The following is a 27414-nucleotide window of genomic DNA, read 5'->3' as shown; positions in this document are numbered from 1 at the left end:
TAATAATCTCACTGCAAATTGTATTTTACCTTGTTTTTTTTACAATTAGTTAATGTACTTTTTACCTACCAATACCATGTTATACCCAAAAAAGGGATAAAGTATTTCTCAGACAAAGAATCTTACCTTCCTCTTTTATAGTGGGAGGTTCAGAAAATTTAGACATCTTCCGCATTGTTAATCCAATCCAAGAGCAAGCTTGATGAAGATAAATAATATGCAGAGCCACTTGGAACAAGAGATAATGGGGAAACAAAGGTGCAAATGGGAGAAGAGAACCAGAGGGACGGTCTTGAACTGGCATCGCAATTGTCAAATGAGTTTGAAGTTGATTTCACTGGCATTGAAACCTGGTTGAAGCAAGCAACAATCCAAAAGAGTACAATAAGAATCTCACATAAGTAAATCAGGGACTAAGCCAAAGGGCGGAAGATGGAGCACTTCGAGAATCAGATCTATACACGACGAAATATATGTTGGATATGAGTACTTCAAGAAAACTGAAAAATCGAATCAACATAGCTTTTGAATAATCAATAAAACATCTGAATAATTGATGTTTAAAGTGAATTATTCCGGAATAAAACGGTTGTAACAAGTTCACTAGCAAACCAAACCCGAATACAACAAAACATGGACAATACTCAAAGAATAGAAACACCAAGTTAAATCAATTTATATTTCAATGAGATTGAGAGAACTGGGGATTAACTGTATTACTTTAAAATTACAATTGAGAATTAAAAAAAAAGTAAATTCATTACATATCAGCCTGTATTGCTCATTAAATTTGTTTTCATGTCATGAATAATAGATGTTGTACTTGCATATGATTTAATGAAGGATTCAAATGGATTGAGTTCTTGTTTCATCAGTATAGCTGCCATGCTTTCACAAACTATTGCATAAAAATAATTGATTTTTAGTTTCCAACTTCTCACGCATACTTCTTAGTTCAAAATACAATAATCTAAAGAGAAATTTAAGTGCATAACAGATCTATGGGTTTTACCTCTCATTCTCCTGTCCATTGTATTAATTCACTCCGGTTTACTAATATCTTTGAGACTTGTTCCTCAGCTTCGGTATCATTAACAACACCCCGGCATCTTGGAAAACCACAATAGCATGCCAAACGCTCATCAATGGAAAAGAACCTACAAGACAAACAAAATGTCAGTGTCGAAGATAATTAATGAAAAAATTATGCATAGGACTAGAGGAGAACCTATAATCATATGCCAGCTCCTCCCATCGTTTAATATCTCTCTTTGCAAAAATGATAATGTGCTCATTCCCATGAACACTAATAACTCTCGAGTAGCAATTGGGCTGCAAAAAGGGAAAAAGAGAAAAATTATTAACTTCTTTTATATGCATTTTGTTCAACATAAACTGATAGAGTTACAAGGCATTTTAGTAGAAGTATTTCTGCCTGGTCAAGAAACTACAACTCCTATCATACTAGAATAACTTACGTCAAAGGAACTTTTATACTCCCCCTGTCATGCGGTCTTTCACCCTATTTCCCTTCAGATAATCTCAAATTTATTCCATGTCCAATATGCAAACAACAAGCTTCATTAACTATCTAAAGAAAACACTTTCATTCATTACCATCTTATAAATACACCATTTAATGGACTCCTAATGACCATGTGAAGGTAAAAGTGGAATGAATTTAAACATGCGTGACAAGAATAATAACTAAAAAGAACTACAGAAATAACAGATGTAGCCGGACAAATTGAGACAGAAGGGTATGAAGCAAATTAAATCACAAAAGTTATGGTTGAAACTTTTCAACTTGTACCATTTCGCAGACTCATAAAGACCCATGCAAGTGAAAAAAATGGAACGAACACAAATCTATGGCAAGATTTCTGATACAAACATCTTATGTATTAGAAACATAAGGGCACAAAGCATACTAAATTACCAAAAGCAAGGATGAAAAGCACTTACTTCACATGAGTGATTGATTAGATGTGCTATGCTCCCAGCTCGAGTAGCGTCAATCACTCTTTCATTATCAATTCGAAACAAATATGTGCCAGCACCCTAAGAGATAAAGTACTTAGCATCTTTCAAACTTTGATAATTAGCTTTCTAAGATTGCTCATAGGACAATAATCCAAACATGCAAATGTATGAAATAATGGAGAACATACCACTAATGAGTTGTAAATGAAATGTTCCCTCCTATCAGCTATAGAAGGTCTAACAAGTTCGCCAGTATATTCAATCACCTACAGATAATAAACATTACATTTCATGCACTCAAGAAAAAGTCCAGAGAATCCTACAATGTATTAAAGCACATTAATTTACCATGTCTCCTGCCCTATGTGGATGCTTTGCAAAGATTCCAAACCCGTGAATTCCTGATTTCCCTGGAGCCAAATGCAATTCCAATTTTCAAAGAAAAACTAGGACAAAAATGAATGCAAAACAACAAAAAAGGAACAAGTGACTATTTTAAACTTCCAGGTGATTCTTTAAAGGGGAAAACTACTAGCCATAGGTTTGGGATTTGAATAGTATCTACAATCCCTTATTTTACTCACAAGTTGCAGCCTTCTTTGTACCAAAAAAAGGGTTGTTATTCGATTTCAATTCAATGGGACAACCTCTATCCCCTACCAAGCCTTTTTACTTAGCAATTTGTCAGAACACATTGAATAATAACAAAGTTTGACCACACCTGCTTCTTTAATACTGAGGAAGTCTTAGACCCATCCCCCCCAGACATGCACACACAAAAATGAAAAGAAAAATAGTAGTCACTTACCAAATGCCAATCTTTTTCGAATGGTTTGCCTCATGTAATCATACTTCTCAGCCATAGAGAGGATGTTGTTAGGAGCATCAAGCTGGGGGGCTTTAAGCTTGTTAAGACTAAAAGAGAATTTGATACCATTGACTCTATTGTTAGGCACTTTGGTGCCTGACATTTCATGTTGGCAGAAGCCACCAACCAAGTAGGGTTGATTCTCTACAAACAAGCGCTTTAGGGATGCAGCAGCAAGGACTTCAGGTTCTTTTCGGCCTCTTCTTCCAAAATGGCTGTAAGGCTCTGCACCAAACAAAAATTGGCTTATAGTATCCAGGTTTGGTCTAACAGTAAAACATAACAATACACTGAAGCCAAAAATGCTTCTCTAGATAGGATGGATAGGATAAACTTTTATAGTATGCAATTTACCATTCCTTTTAGCCATTTGAGAGAAGGATAGTAACTTCATAGGAGTAAAATTCCTATATGCAAGGGATTATGCAATCAAGAGCGGGATTCAACATTGATAGGAATAGGATTATGAATAAGCTAAAAACATCTCACTCATACATGAAACAAAAGAAAGATAAAATAAAGGCAATTTACTCACGTCTATAAGCAATCTAAAAACTACTAGCTAGCTTAGCCGATAATAACACTTCCTTTTTCTGTAGATCTAAGACACAGTGCCAAGCGCCTAGAAGAAAGATAAATAGCCACCCATAGAGCTATCATATAAACAAGCCAAGAGCCAAATTTAGATGTACACGATTTGAAATAATATAACTATAAACATCAAAAGCATTACTTAAAATCAATTATTAGATTGATTGAGGTAGAAATATCCACCAAAATTTAAAAAAATAAATCCCAACAGATAGAAAGGAACAAGGTAACAAGAATACCAAATGTACAAACAATGAAAATAAAGCAACAAGCAATAGCATACCGATCCGAGCACAACCAGATGGATTAAGAGGTGGAGTGTAATCCGAGCATTGACATACTATTCTACCAACTCGTTCATCGGATGCTTCTATTGGATCATTAGATGGTTGCCTATGCTTCTTGCAAAAGGAAAGTAGACGAATACATTGATCTTCATCATCTTCATCTACTGAGAGGAGAAACAGTCTCTCCTCATCCTCAAGCTAAGGAACAATAATAGCAAGACAAATTGGAAGCATATGATTCACGTTATCCATCAGTTACAAACAGAAGAATTACAATTCTCAAAACAATGGAAAAATATAACTGCAAAGAATTCCCTATAAACTAATTTCATAATAGATTGATACTACCTCAACACAGAGACCAGCAGCACGTGCACAGAGTGGATGATATGCTACCCGGCACGTAGGGTTTGAACACTGAATAATAAGCATTGTAAGAAACAAATATAAGTACCAAAAGTGGGAGGAAAGTTATGCATAGTAAAATAACAAATTAAAAATGATTATTTTGACTTACTGTTAAGGTTAAAGCAAACATCAAGCATAACCAAAAAGTACATTGATGTGGAAATTCTACATTCTGCATTTTCTTGGACTCGACTATGGGTGTCAGGCATTGGACTCAACCATGAGTGATATCTGAGTGTCTTACCTAACCATCTTAAACTAAAAGACAAATGAACATGCTCTAAAGGATCCAAATGAAAGATGTTGTGCATGGACTTGATAGACATTCACTGAGTAGATATATTTTGGACATGCTGATCTGCTTATATAATACGACTAATACAAATTAAGCCCACTTTTTAAGTTCGGAATTTCATGGTTGTTTTCTGGGGAACAAATTGGAAAAGATAGATTCATTCAGCAGAAACATATAAATTTTACTTCTATAGTGCCCATAGCTTTAAAAGGTCTAAATTAACGAGTACTTACTATTTCCATTTTAGGCCAAAAGAATAGAAACAATGTTTACAAAATCCTTGAAGCCCAAAGCTTAATAAAGCGACTAGAGAGAATGTCCAATAAGAATAGCCTCACCCGATTTCATGTTACTTTCATAACATGGAGGGTGAAAAAGAGGGTTTTTAATGAGGCCTAATCTTCTATAAAAAAAAATAGCCTCACCCGATAAGGTTAAAGGCAAAATCTCTGTTTCTCACTACACTTTAGTGCCTTAACAACACTGTCATTATGGGTAGTTGTCTATTTTTTTAGAAGTCAAGCAACATGCCCAAACACCTAAAAGGTCATTTTCTTTTTCTATTGGGAGTTGGATTCTAGATAACCATACCACTCTTAAATTAACCACAGCAGAACTGAAACAACATATACTAAAAGTTCTCATATAAATAAGCACCCCAAATGAACATACTCCGTCAGAAATTCCATTAGACATCAATATTAAGTAGAAACTAACATAATATGGATGGATAAGTTTCAACAAGAAACTACAGCAGAGAAACATTAAACAACAATGTGTTGTAAGCATACTTGAATACACGCTCCATAAGATACACCACAGATGCTACATAGCAGCTTCCACCGGTCCTGTAATATGGAACGAAATGATCAGAAAGAAAACTTATAATGTTTTTAAGTCTGATTTGCACGGAAATCAAGGGTATGTGGAATTTCTCTTTGAACAGAGGCACGATATCCTCACCAGACAACATCAAAAAGCACTAAATAAATCCTGTGAACAAAAATATATTCAAAATTACAGTAAGAGAGGTACCTTGCAGATTCTATTTAGCCCATCAATGGGTTCCATTCTCTTGACATCAGATAGACATGTTTCTGGAACATAAATGTTTAGTCAGTGCATTATGTACAAAATGTAAAGACAAGAAGAAAATGGAAATTACAAGGTCACAGACCAGGTATCCATATGGCACAAGCCAGATGAGCCCAACGGCCATCAGTCGTAGGCTTCATTGCACCCCCTAAAAGAGATTGATTCACAGATTCAGTGATGCATAACTCTTGGCTCTGAACAAGAACTTAAGAAAGCCAAATACCTATAACAGGGCAAAGACAGCAAGATGGAGGGGACTCGGGTGCCCCAGGGCGGCATAAGTTGCACAACCATAGAATGCCATCAACAGGCTCAAGTTCACCATAGCATCTTGCATGCACCTGTACAATCATTAACTATAATGGGGCAACTAGAAATTTCAAAATACAAATGTGCACCCACATGCATAAATCATGTATGAAGAATGTTAACACAATGTTGTGAAGGCATGTGCTTCTGTCTTGCACCTCAGTAATAGACAACAAAAGCACCTCAGGTCCTTTAGAGGCGAAGCCCATTTGATCAGGACCATTTTTTGTAAGGTGATAGACATAACAAAAGCCAGCCTGATTGAAGTTATTCTTTGATCTTTCACTTTTTTCATTTGATATACCTTTTACTAGTAAGACAGGAATGGTATTAAATTATCTGCTTCTAAAAAATTGAGCATTCAACAACAGAAATGGACCATAAGGAAAGCATATATATTGACCAGTAAAAATTTTTCATATTTTGTGGATAAAGTAGACCACTCTCTAGTGTTTATTATATACCTTAAGCTATATATATATATATATATATATAGAGAGAGAGAGAGAGAGAGACAAAAACTCACATTTGTCCAAAAATATTTATCACTCAAGTTAGCCCTTTCTGTGCGCCCTTGTGCCTCAGGCAATATACAGATTCTAATGCCTAAAGTGTGCCCTTGACAACATTGGATTAATAAAGAATAAGCAATCAATTTCGACTTACAATTGATAGCATTAAATTTTACAGATGAAAACTTGATGAATATCCAGTTGTCTGATCAATGATAACATAATTAGCATGTTTTTTTTATAGGAATAGGAGGTCTCGTTAAAAACCTCCGTCATCGTTGCCTCTTAAAAAGAGGTAACAACCTGAAGGAGGAAAAGAGTACCTCAATTTTATTAATAAACCGAATTACATAAGATACACTTTACACTGACAAATCCTAACAGAAACACAACATACCAACGATGACACTCAAAACGTTCAATCTATCCCTTCCTTAGCTAGCTTGTCCGCCTCACAATTACAGCTCCTAGGGACCCATCTAACCAAAATGTCCTTAGCAGAAACTAGGGCAGCAATGTCCCCAACCAAAGTTCTGAAAAAAGAGGGGGTCAAAATAGGCCTCAAGATCCAATCCACTACCTTAGAACAATCACTCTCTATCACTAATCTACCTTTCCCCGCCCAATGAGATGAAAGAAAAACAACAATTCCCTCTTTGATTGCTTTCAACTCAGCAAACAAGGGCGGACCAGGACCCACAGCAGTAGAGAAGGAGATAAGCTTAGAGCCATTCGAGTCTCTCAGAATTCCCCCTATTCCTCCTTGTAAACCATCAGACCTTACCGCCCCATCCACATTGAACTTAAAGAAATCTGGTGGAGGGGGGTGCCAACACGTATCCTTCCTCAGCTTAGGAGGGCACACTCCAATAGTGTCAGCAAGCCTTGGATCCCCTACCAATAAGTCGACCTGGATATTTGCCTTAGGATATTTTGCTAAAAACCAGTTCGCCAGCCTGAATTTGGAGATGAAAAACAGTAAAGCCAAGTCAAGTTTACCGTTTTCGAACACCACCAAATTCCTAGCTATCCAAGTAGACCATAAAACAACACCGGGGATAAACTTCCAAATAGAAGACGAAGCCATAAGATGAGGCCAAGAGCACAGTAGAGACTTAGGGTCCTTAGGCAGAGCAGTTACTACATCCCAAAGACAAAGGAACCTGCTCCATAACTCCCCCGCAATCGGACACACAATAAAAAGATGTTGAATTGTTTCATCAGCCTTAAGACATAAAGGACATAAAACATTATCCAATGGTACCCCTCGCTTTATCATCTCTACTCTATCAGCCACTTTATAATGAGATACCTGCCACAAAAAAGTTTGAACCTTTGGAGGAGCCAAACCAGACCACACCCAACTGCTCCACTGGACATTCCCTCTAGATCTGCCCGAGATAGTCAATCTACATGATTTAGCCGAGAACTGACCGTCACCAATCCCAACCAGGCCAAAAAATCATCGACTGACTCCAACAATCCAATGTTATCCAGCAAGGACATTAGGGAAATCCACTGATCAAGTTCCCAGTCACATAAATTCCTCCTTAATTGAATATTCCAAACCCAACCATTGATTTCCTGACTACCAAAATCAGCTACTCTCCCCCCTTTATTAGTAGAAAGAGCAAAAATCCTTGGAAATTGTTCTCTAAGAGTTGAATTATTTACCCAAACATCATTCCAAAATGCAAGAGATCTACCATTCCCCACTTGCATCTTCGAGTTTGACCTCAAGCAATCACCAATTTCATCCCTCTTCTCATAGTTACTCCTAATACCTCTCCAAACCCAAGAGTCTTGAGGAGAAACTGCCGAACTTAAAGATAAGGATAAGTTGCTGCTATTGTGAATGCAGCAGAGCAAGTTCTTCCATAATGAATCCTTCTCGTTAGCAAACTTCCAAACCCACTTCCCAAGTAGCACTCGATTGATCAAACTCAGGTCCAAAACACCCAAGCCCCCCTCGTCAAACGGTTTACACACCAAATTCCAATTAACCCAATGAATCCGTTTTCTTTCTGGACCTTCCCCCCAAAGGAAACTAGCCATTATAGAATTCAGCTTACGATTAACCTTAGGGGGAATTTTAAAAATGGACATGAAGAAAATCGGCAAGGATGACAACACCTTCACTAACACCAATCTCCCCGCTAACGATAGAGTTGAAGCTTTCCAACCCGCTAACTTTGAAGAAAAATTCTGGATCACCGGTTCCCACAGCAGATCAGAGTTCTTGGACGTACCAACCGGAAGACCAAGATAAGACATAGGCAGAGTACCCACTCCACAGCCTACCACCGAAGCCCTTTCTTCTAAAAGTTCCTCTCCCAAGTTAACATCGAACAGCTTACTCTTGGATAAATTAAGATTTAACCCTGACATTAGACTAAAGATCCTCAACACTCTCCTAACATTCAGAATTTGAGCAGGAGAATCCCTGCAGAAAATAATTAGGTCGTCTGCAAATTGTAGGTGGGTCAACAAGAAAAGATTATTCTCCCTACCAATACTAAACCCTTCAAACAAACCATTATCAACAGCCTTTACCAGCATAAGGTTCAGCAGTTCACCTACTATATTAAATAGCAGAGGAGACAAGCTGCAGCCTTGTCTTAGCCCTTTGCCCATCATAAATTCCTCAATGGGAGAACCATTCACCAGAACCGAAATAGAAGCAGAGGATATGCATAGATTAATCCAAGAAATCCACTTATCTCCGAAGCCCATAACTTTCAAAAGCCTCAATAAGATCGGCCATTCTACTGAATCGTAAGCACGCCGAAAATCAGCCTTAAAAACAACTCCTTTCCTCCCCCTTTTCCTCCAAAAATCAATAGCTTCATTAGCTAAGAAAACACATTCGTGCAGCTGCCTACCCGGGATAAAGGCAAACTGAGTAGGGCTTATAATATTTGTAATGACAGACACTAGCCTTCTAGACAGAACTTTAGAAATAATTTTGTACAGACTGCCAACTAGGCTAATTGGTCTGTAGTCTTCAATGCCTTCCGGGTTACTGGTCTTTGGAATCAAAGTAATAAAAGCGTGGTTAACCCCATGCTCCCATTTCCTTCCATTGTAGAAATCTTCAACAAACTTCATAATAAAAACCTTCAGGCTGGGCCAGAATTTTTTAAAGAACCCCATCGTAAAACCATCCGGACCCGGCGCTTTGGAGTTGTCCGACTGCGAGATTGCCTCCCACACTTCTTGCTCAAAGAAATTCCTTTCGAGAACCGTCACCTGATCATGATTCAGTTTAGCAAAGTTCAGATCCATAGCATCCACCTCAAGAGTTGAATTCGAGTTATAGGCAGCCTTGAAATAGTCAGAGATAAAGCCTCTCAGCTGAACAGGGTCCGAAACAACCACCCCACCCACCTTCAATGCAGAAATGGAGTTAATTCTGCTTCTATTCGTTGCACAAAGGTGGAAAAACTTGGTGTTTTTATCCCCCTCGTTATTCCACTTCAATCTAGACCGCTGTAGCCAAATACTCTCCTCCTTCCTATGCAAATTCCACAATTCCTTCCTCGAACAGACAAGCAGCTCCCTTTCTTGAGCAGAGATCCCCCCACTCTAAAATTTCAGCTCCAATCCATTAATCCTCTCCTCCAAATCTGAGATTTCTACCGAAAACCCTCTATGATTAATCCTTGGCCAATTCTTTATAGCTAGCTTAGTCCCTTTGAGAAGGGAGAATAAGGCCCTACCCCCGAAACCATTCCTCGAAATTGCAATAGAATTTTCAACCACCCCATCAAACCCCTCCTCCTCAAGAAGATAATTAAAAAACCGAAACGGCTTAGGACCCCAATTAAAACTTTCCTCAGCTAACACGACAGGATTATGATCCGAAAGGGATTTAGGAAGCATTCTTTGAAGCACATTAGGAAGAAAATTTAAAAAAGATCCAGTAATAAGAAATCTGTCCAGCCTAACCCAAGTGGGGAACTCTCTAAAATTACACCAAGTGAACCGCCTCCCTACCAGCGGTAAGTCCATCAGATTATAAAAATTAATAAAAGATCTAAACAAATCCATAGAGTGCCAATTCTGAGTAAAACCACATTTCTCTTCCGGAACGAGATAAGCATTGAAATCCCCCCTATACAAACAGGCACATTCAAACTACCCACATAACACATGAACTCTCTAAAAAACTCTTCTTTGTCAGCCTCTACTGATGGGCCATATACATTTATTATAACACACTCAAAATTACTCACCTTAAACCTCCCTGAAAGAGCCAAAAATCTTCTGTCCTTATGCTCAGAACCGGCCTCGAAAACATCCTCATTCCACAAACACATCAAGCCCCCTGCCGAACCATCAGCAGGAGAAAAGCTACTGCCCCGCAGGAAATTAGCCCCCAACTTCCTTCTCAAGCCACTACGGCAGACTGAAAGCTTAGTTTCTTGTAATAACAGAAGGGACGGCTTTTCAATAGAGACCAACCTAGCCACTGCTCTGATTTTTCCTTCTTCCCTAGCCCCCTAACATTCCAAGTAATAAATTTAAGATTAGACATGCGAAAAAAACCTCACAACACCCCCTAACACTCCTACTCAGACGATCAGGAATCATTACATGGCCCCTTCAACTGCAACCTAACAATCTCCTCTTCTAACACCTGATTCCCCCCTTTAAACTAGATTCCCAGCATGTCACAAACCTCCCTAGTAGCAGCAGCTTCTATCCTAGCTTCCACATAATCTGTGCAGACTGCGTGGGTTCCCTGCCTTGGTCCAAGGAATCCCTGACCAAACTCCTGAACACCCTACTATAAACTCTATCACAGAAATTAATGACCACTTCACCTTCTGAGCCCACACTGCCAGAGTGAGTAGGGGCCACTCTAAACCGTCTCTGAGAACTAAGGTTGTTAGATCGTGAAAGGACCTTGACTGGACTGGTTCTATCTCGAGGAGACGAAATAGGACCTCTAACACTCGAATTAGAACAACAATCCTCATTAATGTTTAAACTGAGGCCCTCCATGACCAATTTCATGTACAAAGGACCCACTGAAATAGTACCCGGACGGAGATCCCCAAGGCTACCTCTCTTCCCATCAGACTGCTCAATAACCAGACAAGCCTCCTGGCCACATTGAGAAGACTCCCCCTCCTCCCTAGTACACATCCTCCCCACCAAATAACTGCCAACTGATCTAATGTTGGAATGAGTAAAGCATTTGTCCCCGGCCCAATTACATGCCGGCCCAGAGGGACAAACCGCCTTAGGAGAGACAATGCAGTCCTCATTACCATCCAGCTGGGCCTTAACGACTGGGAGAGAAAAATCTCCAAGTCCCAAACCCCTTTTACAACCTTCAATAAAGTCCCCCCCACCTTCCTGCTGACTTGGATTCCCACCACTTGCTGTCTCCCCATAGCAAACATTCACATCCCCCATATCCTTTAAAACAACATTCTCAAACTCATTCCCCTTGATAAGCGTATCACGCCCACGTGAATTATCCCTAACCCATGCTTCCACCCTATTCAAAGAATCTGACACAGCACGGGTCCCCAGCTGCCCATCCTGACCGTGAACATCAGCCCCTTGGCTCCCGTCGGAGGAACTACCCTCGCAAGGATGTACCGATCCGACCTCTTCAACCTCATCTTCCAATACTGGAAAAAAATCATCAGATCCTTCCACCTTAATCATGATCTTAAACGACCTACCCAATGTAGTAACAAGACATTGGGAGGAATATCAAAAGGACTTTCGATCCTCAACAGCAGCTGAGCCACTCTGCAATCCGATCTTCTAGCTGTTTGCTCCTGAATCTTCACCAACTTACCCCATCTCGAAGCCAAACTAGTGAAAAAAGGGACAGACCAACAGTTTAACGGAACTCCGATCAAAGAAACTGCACAAAACTGTAAAGGCACACACTCATCATCCATAACAGGATCCAGCCTATCAAACCAGAAAGATAAAGTCTCCCACTTGTCCTTCATCAACGCAAATTTCTCCTCCACTGAACGAAAAACAACCAAACAGGCGTTTCTTGCATATCCCCACCTAACCACCTTGACATTAAGACCCTCGTTCCTTAAAGCCCTCTGCACAAAGTCTACTTCAAACCTCTCCTTACAAATGCCCGTTAAGGACAATCTCAGCCATGTCCTATCCTCCGTTGGGATGTAAATGTCCAAAGGTTTCTTCACCGCCTTCCCCACTCCAGATGTGCGCATCTCCTGGCCCTCTACTCTCTGATTGGTACCTTTCCGAATAAACCCTGACACTTGATCTCTAATAGTTGTAGCCTCAGACTGCACTACCTCCCTATACGATCTACCATCCCTAAAGCTATCAACCAACTGACCCTTCCTCCCATTTCTTGACGGAACCTGAGGCCCCTGCTTAACCAATGACGACCTCTTCCCTCGAACAGATTCCCTCCTCTTAGCATTCTGGTACTTAGCAGCCCCTTCAAAGAGTCTTCTCCCGTCCAACCACTTCCCATCGACAAGCTGAATTGCTTTCTACCTACTTCCTTCCTCAGCAAATTGAACGAAAGCAAAAGTAGAAGACTTATAAGATGACTTTTCTAAAAACCGAGGAATAAAAATCCTCAGAATCTGACCATAAGGACTAAAAAAATCCCTTAACACACGTCTTGAGACCCTAATACTAAGATTTTTGATGAACACTGTCAACTCCTCATCGGAGGCACTGGACTTTTCCGAAAGATCTCTAATTCTCTCTCTACCAATCGCACTCATTCTCACTCTGCAATCCGATCTTTAATACTTGGGTTTTTGTCACAACATAATTAGCATGTTATTGATATGAAACATGTAAAAGAGCATTTACCATCATTCTGCATTTGTCACACTGGAGAAATAGATTGTTCTCATACTCCTAAAAGCAAAGCAACATCAGTCAGGTAACAAAGTCAAGCATCAAAACCATAAAAGGACAAAGAGATTCAACCATTAACAAGGGTAAAGGTGCAAAAACAGAAACTTAGAAGAGCATAATCAAACTAGGCTAAGCGTCTCAGAGAGAGAGAGCAAAACAAAACAAAATACTAGTAAAGGATGTTAAAAAGAGAACAGATAAATAAATAAATAAATAAGAACAAAAGAAAAATCAAAGAGTGACCAGGTAAATTGAGTCTGCAATTATGTGTTATCATGTTTTCTATAAAGAGTACTTTGATAGCAATTAGCCCGTATATATGCCAAAAAGAATTTCCAGGAATAATTTTAAAAATAAATGGTTTCTTTTTTTTTTTGATAAGAATTACAGGCCTCATTAAAAAAACCCCTCTTGATTAATGGATCTTTTAGGAAAGCTCCTTAATCAGCGGAGGGAGGAAAATGAGTGCCTTAGGATTTTATTAATCATAGACAAAGTACATAAAATACAACCAGAAGACAAACTAACCAAACCTTAAAAATTACAGAACAAATAAACAAACCCCCTATACGACCAGACCTCACTTACACAATAGCAAAACTATCACAGCCCCAACAACCTCCATAAACCAACAACCTTAATAAAAAATCTCTAAGGCTATTATAAATATTCATCCAATCCCCTGTTTAGCTAAAGTATCAGCCTCACAATTGCAGCTCCTCGGAATATGTCTAACAATGATCTCCCTCTCCAAGATTAGGGAAACAATTTTTTGAACCAACGAACTAAAAAAAAAAGGAGATGATGTCGACAGCAATATCCAATCCACCACTGATTTACAATCACTCTCTATAATTAACCTTCCTTTCATCGCCCATTCCGACGAGAGAAAAAAGTCAATGCCTTTCTCAATGGCTTTCAGCTCTGCGAGTGGAGGAAGACCTGGACCAACAGCGTGCGAGAAAGACCCAAGAATTTTACTTTCCGAGTCTCTTAAAATACCCCCAATTCCCCCCAGCAGCCCGTCCCCACTAACTGCCCCATCCACGTTAATTTTAAAAAAAATGAAGTGGAGGAGTAAGCCAGCCCTGAACCTTCTTCCTTTTAGGGACCCTAGTATAATGCTTGTCTGCAAGTGTAGGGTCCCCTACAAGAGAGTCGACCTGAATAATAACGTTCGGGTGCTTAGCTAGGAACCATTTAGCCAATCTAAATCTGCAAATGAAGAAAAGAGTAGGAGTGTCCATTTTCCTATCATCAAAAACCACCGAGTTTCTAGCCTTCCATAATGTCTATAGAACTACCCCCGGTATAAAGCTCCATATTATTAACTTTGGCCTCATGTCCGACCAAGTACAAAGCAAAGAGACTGGATCTTTAGGCAAGACTGACGAAATTCCCCATAACCTCCAGAAACTGCTCCATAGGTCCCTTGCAACAAACACGATATGAACAAATGTTGAACTGTTTCCTCCTGCTTAGCACAAAACGGACAAGAGACCTCCTCCAATATAACACCTCTTCTTATTAACTCCGTTCTAACTGCCAATCTTTGATGAGAAACCTGCCAGAGAAAAGTTTCGACTCTTGGTGGAGCCAAACCTGACCAAACGAACCTTTTCCAAATGAGGCTTCCCCTGAATTGGAAGAAAGAGTCAACCTACAAGTTTTAGCGGTGAACAGTCCATCTCCCTTCCCCGACCACGCCAGAAAATCATCCACCGAATCAGACAAACCAGCATTCTCCAATAATGACATCAATCGAATCCAATAATCCATCTCCCAATCACACAGATTCCTTCTCGTTTGAATGTTCCAAATCCATCTATTACTCAAGAGACTGCCAAACTCTGAAACTTTTCCCCATTTGTTGTTAGAAAGAGCATAAATCCTTGGAAATTGATTCTTTAAAGAATCCTCATTTAGCCACATCATGCCAGAATACAATCGACTTTCCATTGCCTACTTGAATCTTCGAGTGAGTTCTCAAACCAATTCCAATTGCGTCCTCTGTCAAGTAGTTTTTTGTAATACCCTTCCATATCCAAGAATCCGAAGGAGAGACTACCTTGTTGAGGCCTAAAGACAGCATACTCACATTATGTTTACTGCAAATCATGTTCTTCCAAAGTGTCTTTTTCATTTGCGAACTTCCATACCCATTTACCTAGCAGCACTCTGTTAGCAAAATTCAAATCCAAGATTCCCAAACCTCCCTCCTCTAGGGGTTGACAAACCCTTTTCCAATTCACCCAGTGAATTCGATTTTTTGAAGAACCTTCCCCCCACAAAAAGTTTGCCATAATAGAATTTAACTTCCTATAAACCTTACTCGGAATTCTGAAAATAGAGAAGAAAATTGGCAATGAGGATAGAACTGATTTAATCAACACCAATCTACCCGCCATAGTGTGGAAGCTTTCCATCCGGATAATTTTTTGTTAAAATTTTGCACGACTGGCTCCCACAGAGCCTCTGAATTTCTTTTTGCACCTAATGGTAAACCTAAATAAACTGTGGGAAGAACCCCAACGGCGCAACCAGTCTCCTTAGCCCATTCATTTAAAACCTCGTCATCCACATTAATTCCATACAAATTACTCTTCGACAAATTCAAATGGAGTCCAGTCATTATGCTAAAAATCCTCAAGACTCTCTTAATATTAAGAATGTAAGTAGGTGAGTCTCGACAAAACAAAATCAGATCGTCCGCAAACTGTAAATGAGTTAGACTAAGGGAATCCGATCTTCCAAAAGCAAAACCCTGAAAAGTCCCACATCCGCCGCTTTCTTTAACATACGATTCAACAGTTCCCCCACTAAATTGAACAAGAGAGGAGACAAACTACATCCTTGTCTCAACCCTTTGCCCATCGAGAACTCCTTTGTAGGAGAGCCATTCACTAACACCGATATAGACGCCGTGGAGAGGCAACATTTTATCCAGGAAACCCATCTCTCCCCAAAGCCCATGACTCTCAATAATCTAAAGATAATTGGCCATTCAACCGAGTCATACGCCCTCTGAAAATCAGCTTTGAAAACTACCCCTTTCAGCCCTTGCTTCCTCCAACAATCTATTCCTTCGTTTGCAATAAAATCACAATCTAGAAGTTGTCTCCCCGGAATAAATGCAAACTGTGAAGGGCTCACAATATCTTGAATCATTGAAACTAGTCTCCTTGCTAACACTTTGGAAATGATTTATAGAGACTGCCAACTAGACTTATAGGTCTATAATCTTCAATAAACTCCGGATTTTTTTCTTTGGGACCAGAGAAACGAACGCATGATTGACTCCATGATCCCATTTTCTCCCATAATAAAAATCCTCCATAAACTTCATAAGTTGCCCGAAGAGAAAATAGCCTCCGAAGAGAAAATAGCCTCCCTTACTTCCTCCTCTGAAAACATAACCTCCAAGCTATTCCTTTGGTCTCCACTCAATTTATCAAAATTTAAATTCAAGTTCTCCACCTCTAAAATCTTTAGAATTATAGGCTTCTTTGAAGAACTGGGAGACAAAAACTTTAATCAACTCTGGATCTGTCATCTCCTCCCCATCCACTTTCAATGCCGAAATAGTGTTGAATATGTTTCTGTTTACAGCACATAGGTGGAAGAACCTAGTGTTTCTATCACCATCTTTAATCCATTTCGCCCTCGACAATTGAAACCAAATACTTTCTTCAATCCTATGCATTTTCCAGAGCTCTTTTATGAATGACAGAGCTGATCCCAGTCCAAAGTAGAAAGCCCACTGCCTTGCGCCTTAATTTCCAAGTCATTTATTTTGCTCTCCAACCCTGAAATAGCTTCAGATATCCCCTGTTTACTTCTGATTGGCCATTCCTTGATACGTGTTTTAGTTCCCTGTAATAAACTATACATTCCACTTCCCCCTCCATCATTGACCCGATCTGACATTACATTTTGAACCATATCTACAAAACCATTATCCTCCAGCATATAGTTAAAAAACCGAAAGGGTTTAGGTCCCCAGTTTTTCCCATCTTCTACCAATAATATCGGGTTGTGATCAGAAAGAGATCTAGGGAGCAATTTCTGAATCGCCTTGGGGAAGCAACTTAAGAAGCTACTGCTCAATAAGAAACGATCAAGCCTTACCCACTTAGTGGTTTCTCTATTACTACCCCAAGTGAAATTTCCACCTACCAAAGGAAGATCTATTAAATTTGATTGTTGCAGGAAATTCCTCAACAGACCCATTGAATGCCAATTTTGTGAGGCACCAATCTTCTCCTCTTGTTCGAGATAAGCATTAAAATCTCCCCCAATGCAAACTGGCAGATTTATCGAGTGAACAACACTCAACAGCTGCCTGAAAAACTACTCCTCTTCCTCTATCGAAGGACCGTACACATTAATAACAACACACTCCACTTTAGACACCTTGAACTTCCCTGATAACACCTGAAATCTACTGTGATTAAACACCTCGTTTACCTCATAAGCATTTTCATTCCACAAACACATCAATCCACCAGCAGACCCATCCGCTGGCTGGAAACTTACTCCCTTCAGCAACTTTCCTCCTAATTTCCTACTAAGTCCCTTCTGGCTTTTACTCCGTTTTGTCTCCTGTAAAAGCAATATGACCGGTTTGATCTTATTTACAAGTCTCGACACCCCTCTAATTTTTTCCTTTCTTCCTAAGCCCCTAACATTCCACGAAATAATATTGCACTCCATCATAAACACTTCAAACCAAACCTTCGAGAAACAGAAACTGGCTCACTAACCAGCTTCATTAGTCACCCCTGCACCTTCCTCCATCTTTCTAATTTTATCCAGAAAAGCCTCCCTCTCTTCCTTGAAAGAAATGCCCAAACTCTGACAGACTTCCCAAGTATTCAATGCTTCCTCAAGAACATTAGAGAAGGCACGAGAGTAGACTGTAGATACATCTGCATTGGCCAAAGCTTCTGAGATTAAACCTCTTCTCTTCTTTCTGTATACTCTCCTATTCCTTGGAGCAATACACGAATCTGCCACCCCCCTGATAGGAGAAATGCTGCAACTAATATGACCCATAGAAGTGTTCTGAACAAGGGTAAAACCTGTGGTAACCTTGTCCTGACCCCTAACCCTTGAAGCTGAAGAAAATTGCTTAAAATTATGAAGAACCAGCCTGTTCTGAATGTGCTTATGACTATTTTCTGAACATAACCACACTCGTCTTGATTTCGACCTTCTGTACACCCTAACAAAACGTCCACAACCCCTCAAACTTTCAGAAGTCTTACTTATTGACATGCCTTTAGATACCTGATATCCCAGTCTCCATCTCCTGCAACTCTTCGCCTTTGAATTGCTGATAACCTTCTTAGACTTGCTTCCTTTGTCACCCTTATCCAAAACCTCAAATTCCTTATTGGTTTCATTCGCCTCCTCCACCATGATACTACTATTCTCCTCATAAGATTCAGAAAGCGTTAGGTCCTGAAAAGTGCTTTCATTGTCCACGGGTCGACGCTGGGCCGGGGGAACATACCCAAACTGCTCCGGCCCAACCTCCTCAGATCTACCCATTTTAGAATTAATCCCACAATCTTTGGCACCTTTATCTTGCCCGAGGTGTCACCTTCCACGCTGAAAACTTTTTCCTCTCCACAGCAGGAACTTCTGACAATTTCTGCTTACTTTTAGCCTTACCTAGTACTGTCCCCTCGACACAATGGACAGTCCCTATAATATCATTGACTTCCACGTTAAAATTCAAATTACCATCGATCAGCGTGTCATCCCCATGAGAAGCGCCTGACATCGTCTGACAATTCAACTGCCCTTGCTGATCTTCTCTCTCGATCCCTTTGTTCCCTTCCGATTGAGTCTCTCCCCCCGGGACAACTCGTCCTTCCACAGAACCGGCTTCTTCCACCCCATCGTCAAGCTCAGGAAAGAACTCATCACATCCTTCCACTTTAATCTTAATAGTAAAAGATCTACCATATGTATTAATGATTTCCTGAGGCGGAATATCAAACGGGCTTTCCACTCTTAACAGCATATGAGCCACCCTGCAGTCCACTCTTTGAGCAGTTTGATCCTGAATCTTCACTAACTTGCCCCATCTCGCTGCCAAACTAGAGAAGAATGAGACTGACCAGCAATTGAGAGGGACACCCATCAATGATACTGCACAGAAAGATAAAGGAACGCCCTTCTCCTCCATGACAGGCTCCAGCCTTTCAAACCAAAAAGACAATGCCTCCCATCTGTCCTCCACCGCTGCGTTTTTCTCTTCCACAGACTGAAAGACAATCAGCCAAGCATTTTTCGCAAAACCCCACCTTACCACCTTGACATTAAAGCCCTCAGTCCTTAAGCATCTTTGCACAAACTCAACTTCGAACATCTGCTTACATATACCAGTTAGAGATGATCTTAGCCAAGATCTTTCTTCCGTTGGAATATGCACTTCCAAAGACTTCTTAACCTCCCTCGTATCTCCACAGCTAGTCCTCTGCTGAACCTCAATATTATTCCTTCCCACTACCGAATCCTTATAAGATCTACCATCATGAAATTTACTTAGCAACTCCCTCCTCCTCGCCTCAACTTGGCCTATTGGACACTTCCCACACGGCTCAACTTCTCTGACCGCTCCAGACCCCACTCCAGTATCTCGCTCTCTGCCCCGCAGATAACTTCTTTTCTGGTATTTTGCAATCGACACCGATATTTTCCTTCCATCTACCACAACGTTATTCATCTTATCCTTTGCCTTGAACAGATCCTCCTTATTAGCAAAATGCACAAAAGCGAATGTATAGTCCTTGTACTTTGGTCTCCTATTAACGAGCGGAATGAATACTTTGATCACCTTGCGAAGTAGCTAAAACGCTCCCATAAAACACTTTTATGCACTCTCCTACTAAGATTATCAATAAAAGCTACCCATGTTGCTTCTCCTGGCAGTGCTCCGCCTCTGCCTGAAGAACCAAAACCAAGCGCCACGTTCACTCTCTCACTAGCTTTCCCACTCATGACTGAAACCTAAAACAATTCTCCTATGTCATTCTTGTTCTGATGTGGTTTGTTTAAAGACTTGTTAGATATTAGCAACCATTTTCTATATAAAACTGGAACGTATCTTCTCACTTTCAATTTCTCATCATAAGATTAGAATTTGATAACAATATGGTTTATTTCAGTGATTCACATTTACATATTTAAGAGAGAAACTATATGTGCATATATTGAAAGCCAATATCCATTTGTTTATGGTTCTGAAGGAAGACGACATGATTCACATTCACAAAATTGTCCAAGAACACTGACTCAAAGCATCCAATCTAAAACCCAACCGCTGGGGGACAAAATAAAACAATTATAGAAAGAAGATACTGCCACTGTATCAGAACATATTAAATTGCTGTTTTACCTCGTCCATGTGGCAGACACTACACTTATCTAGGTCTTTCCAGTCAACGCGAACAGGTCTATAACCAGCAGGCAGGTCTCGAAACCTTCCAGAGGCTAACTTGGATGCAGAGAACTTTGAAGAAAGTCTGGATTTTGACAACCCCTGTCAGTATGATAGGAACTCATTATAACCTACAAAAATAACAGAATCATGCAAGTACAGGTCTCAACACTTGCAGTCATATAACCAACAAAGAAAATAACAAGAAAAGAAATATCATAAAGTGTCCTATTAAAACCAAAGCCACTACAAAAGCAGTTTGAAAGTTCTTGCAGATTGGGAAGTTAAAACACAAAAATCCTGCCCTGAACAAATATAGCATATATAGACCCTGACTCAGTTATTAGTTAAACAACTGCACATCATCCCATAAAGATAATAAATTCCTGCTTGGACCACTCAGCCTGTCATTAATGCAGCAGGGCAGAATAGAAGCAATAATTATCATATGTAAGATTTCAGTGTCAATAATCTAGCAAAATGGAACTATCCAGTTTTTATTTAAAAAATATCACAGTTAAAGAATGAAAAGCATAAAATGGTGAGCATAAGTGAACAGTTAATTATAAGGACGAATTTGAGGGTAACCATTTATTGGTTAATGAATTTTTTTATTAAAACAGTGTACAAGACATTTAAGATAGATCATAATGTAGTACTGAAAAATAAGATTAAAATGTATATGCCACTAAGTGCAACCCTATGAAGCACAGATGCTTCTAGCAGGGAAGTGTCCAAGTGTCGTCCAACCCGGATATAAACACATGGTCAAAACAAGTTTAGGAGATGGCTTAACATGTCCGGACACACAATTAAGATTTATATTATTTTGTTTTTTCCTTCTAAAATAAAAAACGAACAATGAGTAATTTATCCAATGATTTTTTTAGAAGTTAATATATTTAAATTCAAAAGCTATTTGCATGTAAACGTCTAATTGATAAGTATTAGTTTTACACTTTTTATGACACCTGCTCCCTTATCCATGTCATTTTTTAAAAATTCCCGTATACAATGTCAGACCTGTATAATGTGTGTCCGTGCTTCCAAGGTGCAACTTCAAATCTAAGGAAAAATGAAGATACTACTATACCTGTATTAATTTTATAACTTCAGGATGGGAGAAGCCAAACATATCAGAGCCAGATTGAAAGAATCTTCCTTTTGAAGCATTGCAATCAGAAGAATCATTATGTATATTTCTTATCCTTCTATATATCTTATTCCAACAAGCTGATGGATCTGGTCCTTCAAACTGATACAAATACTCAATATAGATTAGGTGCTACACTCGATAATTTTGACAATAAGAACCAATTTAAACAAAAGCAGTGATGATAATATGAATTAAGGAATATATGCAAACTATGAATTTTTTTATATAAATATGCAAACTATGAATCAAATAACTGATGAAAGATATGTTGTGGATAAAGATCGAGAATCAAGAAACCAAATAAGGAATATAATCATACTTCTAAAATTTCCTAATATATGTATATTTAGATACTTCAATTACTACTTCATCCATTCTGATAACTGACACAACAAGCTCCAAGGTATTGCAATACCAGAGCAGCAGTCATATTCTCACATCATACAAAATAAAACTCCTGAAACCTTTACAGACACCAAAGATTTGGATATGCGAGTGGAATTTATTATAGGAGATACATTTTTCCAAATAGTAATAAACTTTGTTTGATGTTTGGGTTCTGGTTAAGTTAACTTTTTTTTTTTTGATAAAAGTAGGTCTCGTTAAAAATCCCCTTCATAAGGGTTAAGTTAACTTTAATGATCATTTACTTTTTTCTTCTCATCATTTATTTATTTAATTTTTTACTCATCTAAACCGCAAGTTTGCCAAAGACCTAGAACTCCCTTTTATCCCCATGTTCCCTGTAATCAGAGATAAGACCAATACCAGGAAGGAAGAACATATTTGAGCAATTAGCATCTTCAATCATGTGATATTCACCAAGATGAATACGCAATGATAAAGTAATGATGATGAAGAAATAAAAGCGGCCATGATATCACAGGATTAGCAACAAAAATTCAAATTTATATCCAAATATTCTCATCTAAGAACCTGAAGTAGTCCTTAACAAGTTTTTAATGAGTTAATGGACTTCAGATGGTTATTTGAAATCCCAACCACTCTTAAATGTAACTCCAGATTACAACACCAAACAAGAGCTAACTCCAGTATCTCCCAGGCCTCGTACATGTGATAAGTCTCAGGAAGCATGCACAGCCTAAACCAAGAACAGATGGTGTACAATGACAGCTAACTATTTTACTTGGATCTAACAGAACGTGGAAAACCATATTATTAGCATGTCCAAAAACAGCCAGGTGATGAATCATGAACAAAATCAGACTACTGGAATGAGAAACTCATATGAGAAAGTGCAAAATGTGCCAATATTAGCAAATGCACAAAAACAAGGAGGCAGCATAATATGGTAACTTTAAGATCATTTCACCATGTTAAACAACTAACCTTCTCTCCATCACATGCCACTCTAAATAGAGGATGATTCTTTGACTGAGGATCTCTCAGCACTTCCATCCTATACAAGGTACAAATACTTGGATCTAACAGACAGGAAAATCAAATGTCACAAAGTGCCAATAAAATAGGATAATCACAAGAAATTGAAAGAAAAAAAAGGTATTATGCATAAAAGACAAAATGCCTTACCTTTTACTGAAATAGATTCCCTAACAACAGTGTACCCTTCAGGCCATATTATCCCATCATCTTGGAAATATTCCGAGTCCCTGACAACTTTTCCTGTAACAGCAGTCCAACAATCCATGAGTAATAATTAAACTCCCAATCCTTTAGAAAATGGCACTTGATAATTGGAAGTAAATCAAATCTCCAGAAACTTCAACCCAGCTACATATCATTCTAACTGGATTGGCACTAACTCTAGGAAAGAGTTCGGGCATCAACAATTTACTAACTACTTCCACTAGCATAATTTCCAGCATACCTCTGATGCACACATACAACAAGCATCTATTTTAACAATACTTAACAATTTGCCAAAAAAAATCAAATTCCAAAAGGCAAAAGAGAATTGAAAGGTTGTGAATAGCCGAATATGCCTAACCATCTATGCATCAGATGCAAAATTGTATGACATCTCATCTTGTACAAATAAAGCAATTCAAGGCCACTAGAAATTACCAAGGCTAATCATTTGCATGTCTCCTATTACATAAGAAGAACCTCCAGGTCCACTAAGAGTTATCTGAATCCCCTGATTTTTTTTCCTGTGATCTTCAATGGAATCTATATTTCCTTTATCTTCACAACTTGCATCACCATCATCCTCAGTCTTTCCATTTTGTAGTTGTAACATTCTTCTTGGAAGCTTCTGTTCACACAAATAGCTGTTTGGAACAAAAGATAGAAGCACATGACTATCAACTCTTGCACACAATTGCAAGAGTGAGAAAAACGTGCTATTATACATCAATGTCATAGTAAAGGAACCGGATAACTACAAAGACATGAGTTACATCAAAGGAGAATACAAAATTGATTCGGTAGCACCAAACTTAAGGAATACCAAAAGCATAAATGCCCATAAATCATTTAAACAAGATGTAATCACCTAAAGAAAGTTGGAAAATAACGAATAGGTTAACAATCCCCACAGCTTACAAGCAAAAGCATAAAAGTCAAGAACGGGAAGCAAGGATGAGTAAGAGGCATATGCAATAACCTTTTAAAAACATCATTTTCAATTCATTCACAATGTTAGTCCAGACTATGCTTTACAACGAAACAACTGATAGACATGTATATTCCATTGGAATTAGAACAACGGATATATGCGAAGAGAGAAAACTTTCTTTATCACATTCTTTTTCATAACTTGAACTAAATGAACCTTAGCAACTAAAATAACTTACAATTTTGCTTCCTCCAAGCCTATAGTGAAATGAGGTTTCTTGCACTTCCGGTGAAATGATGAGAGAAGTCCTTTGAGAAAAGAGACCGCCTGTTTCAATTTTATTCTGACAATTACAAAAGAACTGATGAAATCAGCTCTCAAGATATAGAAGTCTAGCATCCATGTAAAACAAAAACCTTATCTCTCACAAAATTAAAATACACACCTTGCAAAATCATGGGTGCCAAAAAATTGAACCGGAACTGATCTTCCACCGGAAATCTTACTCAAACCTTTACGATCACTGATAAGTGATTCATCTACCACAATTGCTGGCCACATTGCATGACCTGCAGTAATAACTCAAAAGATAATCTCATTGAAATATGCATTAATAATGATAATTTGCTCGAAAGAAAATTCATTCATCATTAAATGCATGAAGAATATTTATAGAGCTAGAACCAGGAGACATATAAAGAGCTCCTATCAAATTTTGATGAACCTTGCAAAACCATTGCAGAAAAATTGAAGTATGATTCTTCACCGAATGCAAAAGCTTCAACAAAAAATGATAAAATTCATAGGTACACAAAATCAACTTCTAAGAAGAACTATGTGATCATCAGAGATTAAGAACGAAGGAGTCCTCAAAAATATTTCCCAACTACCACGTTCATCTCAAACAAATTACTCCAAAGTGTATCATAGCCAATAATCAATGACAGATTGACAACCCTTGAGGCCTTGACATCTCATGTCATGACAGAAACACTTTCTATAGTAAGTTGTAACTGTCTCCGAAACATAATATGAATCAGATGGATTTAGCACAAACCAGTAAGTTTTGCCCATATAACATCCCCAGGTTCAAGTTCTTGACAATCATCTTGACTGGAAGCCAACGCAACCATCTCATCGTAGTCATAGCAACCATTATTTGTACTATTAACACTGAAAGTCAGTTTCAGGCGCTCCATCTCTTCATGAGAAACATTAAACTTCAGTTTCTCATTAGAAAGCATCAAATCCTCCTTATCTCCATCTTTATATTCAACCTGCATTTGAACTTGTCAAATAATGAACAAACCAGTCCGTGAAATAAAGTATATTTCTACACCATTATATGCAAAAAAAATTCAATAATCATAGAGTAAAAAACTAATATATATATATATATATATATATACAATGGACATACATGATGTCTGTTAGACTCCGAATTGTACCCAACAACTCGACCTGAATACCAATCAGCATCCAATGGCCAAAAAACCTGTAATTGACAAAGATTTATGTCAAAATGTATGTAAGTTCAATGTTAAAAGTAGCAACTTCAAAGAGCCATCAAAATGCTTGCCTTGCATTGCAATCCAACGAATGCTTTTGGGTCAACACCATCAAAACTCAACCTATTCAAGTTACAATTTTTCCCAGTTAATATAACCAAAATATATATAAATAATCTGTATTTAAAAATGAGAAACGAGGAAAATTCAAACAAACTCCTGCATCAATATTGCAGCCATTTAAACCCAATTCACCATGACTTCTTTTAGCTATTTACTTTTACTTCAAATCCAGAAACAAAATTCATAAAGCAAAATCATTATTGATTATAGATAAACCCCACACACATAGAAGCCAGGCCAATTCCAAACAAATTTCATACATATGTTTGCATTGCACCCAAATGCATTTTTTATATCTCCGATAGAAACAAGATTCAGTAGCAAATTTAATCTAGATCAGCAATGCAATTAAATTAAGTCATATTCAATATTTACTAAAAAAAACCATATATAAAACGAAATAAATTTTAAAAAGAAAAACTGACCTGACCCATCTCTTAGCAGTAGAGGAAACAATGAAACCCCGCAGAGAATTCAGAGTAGAAATATGATTCCTTTTCTTAACAGAATTATTAACACTGCCATTATTTCTACAACCCCTCAAACGAGGGCGATCTGGCTGGCACGAAACACTCGAGTCAATCCCCAAATTGGCCAACTCATTGCTCCTAATCCTCCTCTTTTTCCTCAAAGGCTCATCAATTTCACCTTTGACCACTTTTTTTTCTCCCTCTTCTTGGAGCAAAGAATCGTTGGAGTCGCATTGGCGAGGGCGTTTATGGCGGCGAGAGTAGACATGGAGGACGGAGGGGTTGCGGGGTTTGAAGAGGTGATCGTTGTGTACAATGAGTTTACGAGCTTTGACCTTCTTGGACATTACGTTGGATGAGTTAGTGGTGCTGACGCATAAAGAAGCGGCGGAGTAGACGCGTTCCAATGAAACGTAGCGAATCGGAGTGTCGGCGTCTTCCTCGTCACCTTTCTTGGGAAATGCCATGGACGGAAGGATCTGTTGGGGGTTGGAAATGAGGGGTTTGGTGATCATAGGAAGAAGAAACAGAGCTTTTAGGGTTTTAATTGGGATTTGGGGGAATTTGGAGGGAGAGAAAGCACTGCCTTCCTTTTTTCCTATATTTGTTTGGCCCCAAATTTATCGCTTTCCCGCCGAGCAAGTACAATTGATGTTGGGAGAAATAAATATGCAGAGTAAAAATGTTTACCAACTATATAAAACTTGTTTCACATCCTCTCTAACTCTTAAAAAATTACAAAATAGTCACCCAAGTTAACCAAAGTTACAATGTAATGTGGCAGCTAATAAAACTGAATAATAGCAACCGCAACCTCTAAATTTTACACTTCATTTTAATTTAATCCACAAAATTCAAACCTCTTAAAATTGAGTATCAAGTAGTTTGCTTCGATTCATTAAGAACTCGAGTCTATTCAATTCAAGTGTTGATGG

General features: G+C 38.6%; 1 protein-coding gene across 1 annotated transcript; it reads right to left on the bottom strand.

Annotated features, from left to right (window-relative positions):
* Positions 1–54: 54 nt before the first annotated feature.
* Positions 55–27124, bottom strand: LOC120212709 (histone-lysine N-methyltransferase ATX2-like). The gene is made up of 25 exons (XM_039210930.1): positions 26435–27124; positions 25958–26009; positions 25799–25873; positions 25436–25655; positions 24824–24947; positions 24617–24721; positions 23886–24091; positions 23391–23483; positions 23190–23284; positions 21777–21938; positions 20642–20785; positions 13186–13233; positions 5751–5868; positions 5610–5675; positions 5468–5529; positions 5224–5280; positions 4078–4146; positions 3726–3927; positions 2792–3076; positions 2332–2393; positions 2172–2249; positions 1966–2061; positions 1229–1332; positions 1013–1157; positions 55–350 (listed from the first exon to the last, which is right to left on the bottom strand). Exons 1-24 carry the CDS (start codon positions 26992–26994, stop codon positions 1016–1018), a joined length of 3225 nt encoding a protein of 1074 aa, XP_039066861.1. The 5' UTR covers positions 26995–27124; the 3' UTR covers positions 55–350; positions 1013–1015.
* Positions 27125–27414: the final 290 nt, after the last annotated feature.

The sequence above is a fragment of the Hibiscus syriacus genome, unplaced genomic scaffold, assembly GCF_006381635.1.
Source record: "Hibiscus syriacus cultivar Baekdansim isolate YM2019G1 unplaced genomic scaffold, ASM638163v2 tig00110015_pilon, whole genome shotgun sequence".
In the NCBI taxonomy this organism is placed as follows: Eukaryota; Viridiplantae; Streptophyta; class Magnoliopsida; order Malvales; family Malvaceae; genus Hibiscus; species Hibiscus syriacus.
This window is presented reverse-complemented; position numbering and strand designations above follow the sequence as displayed.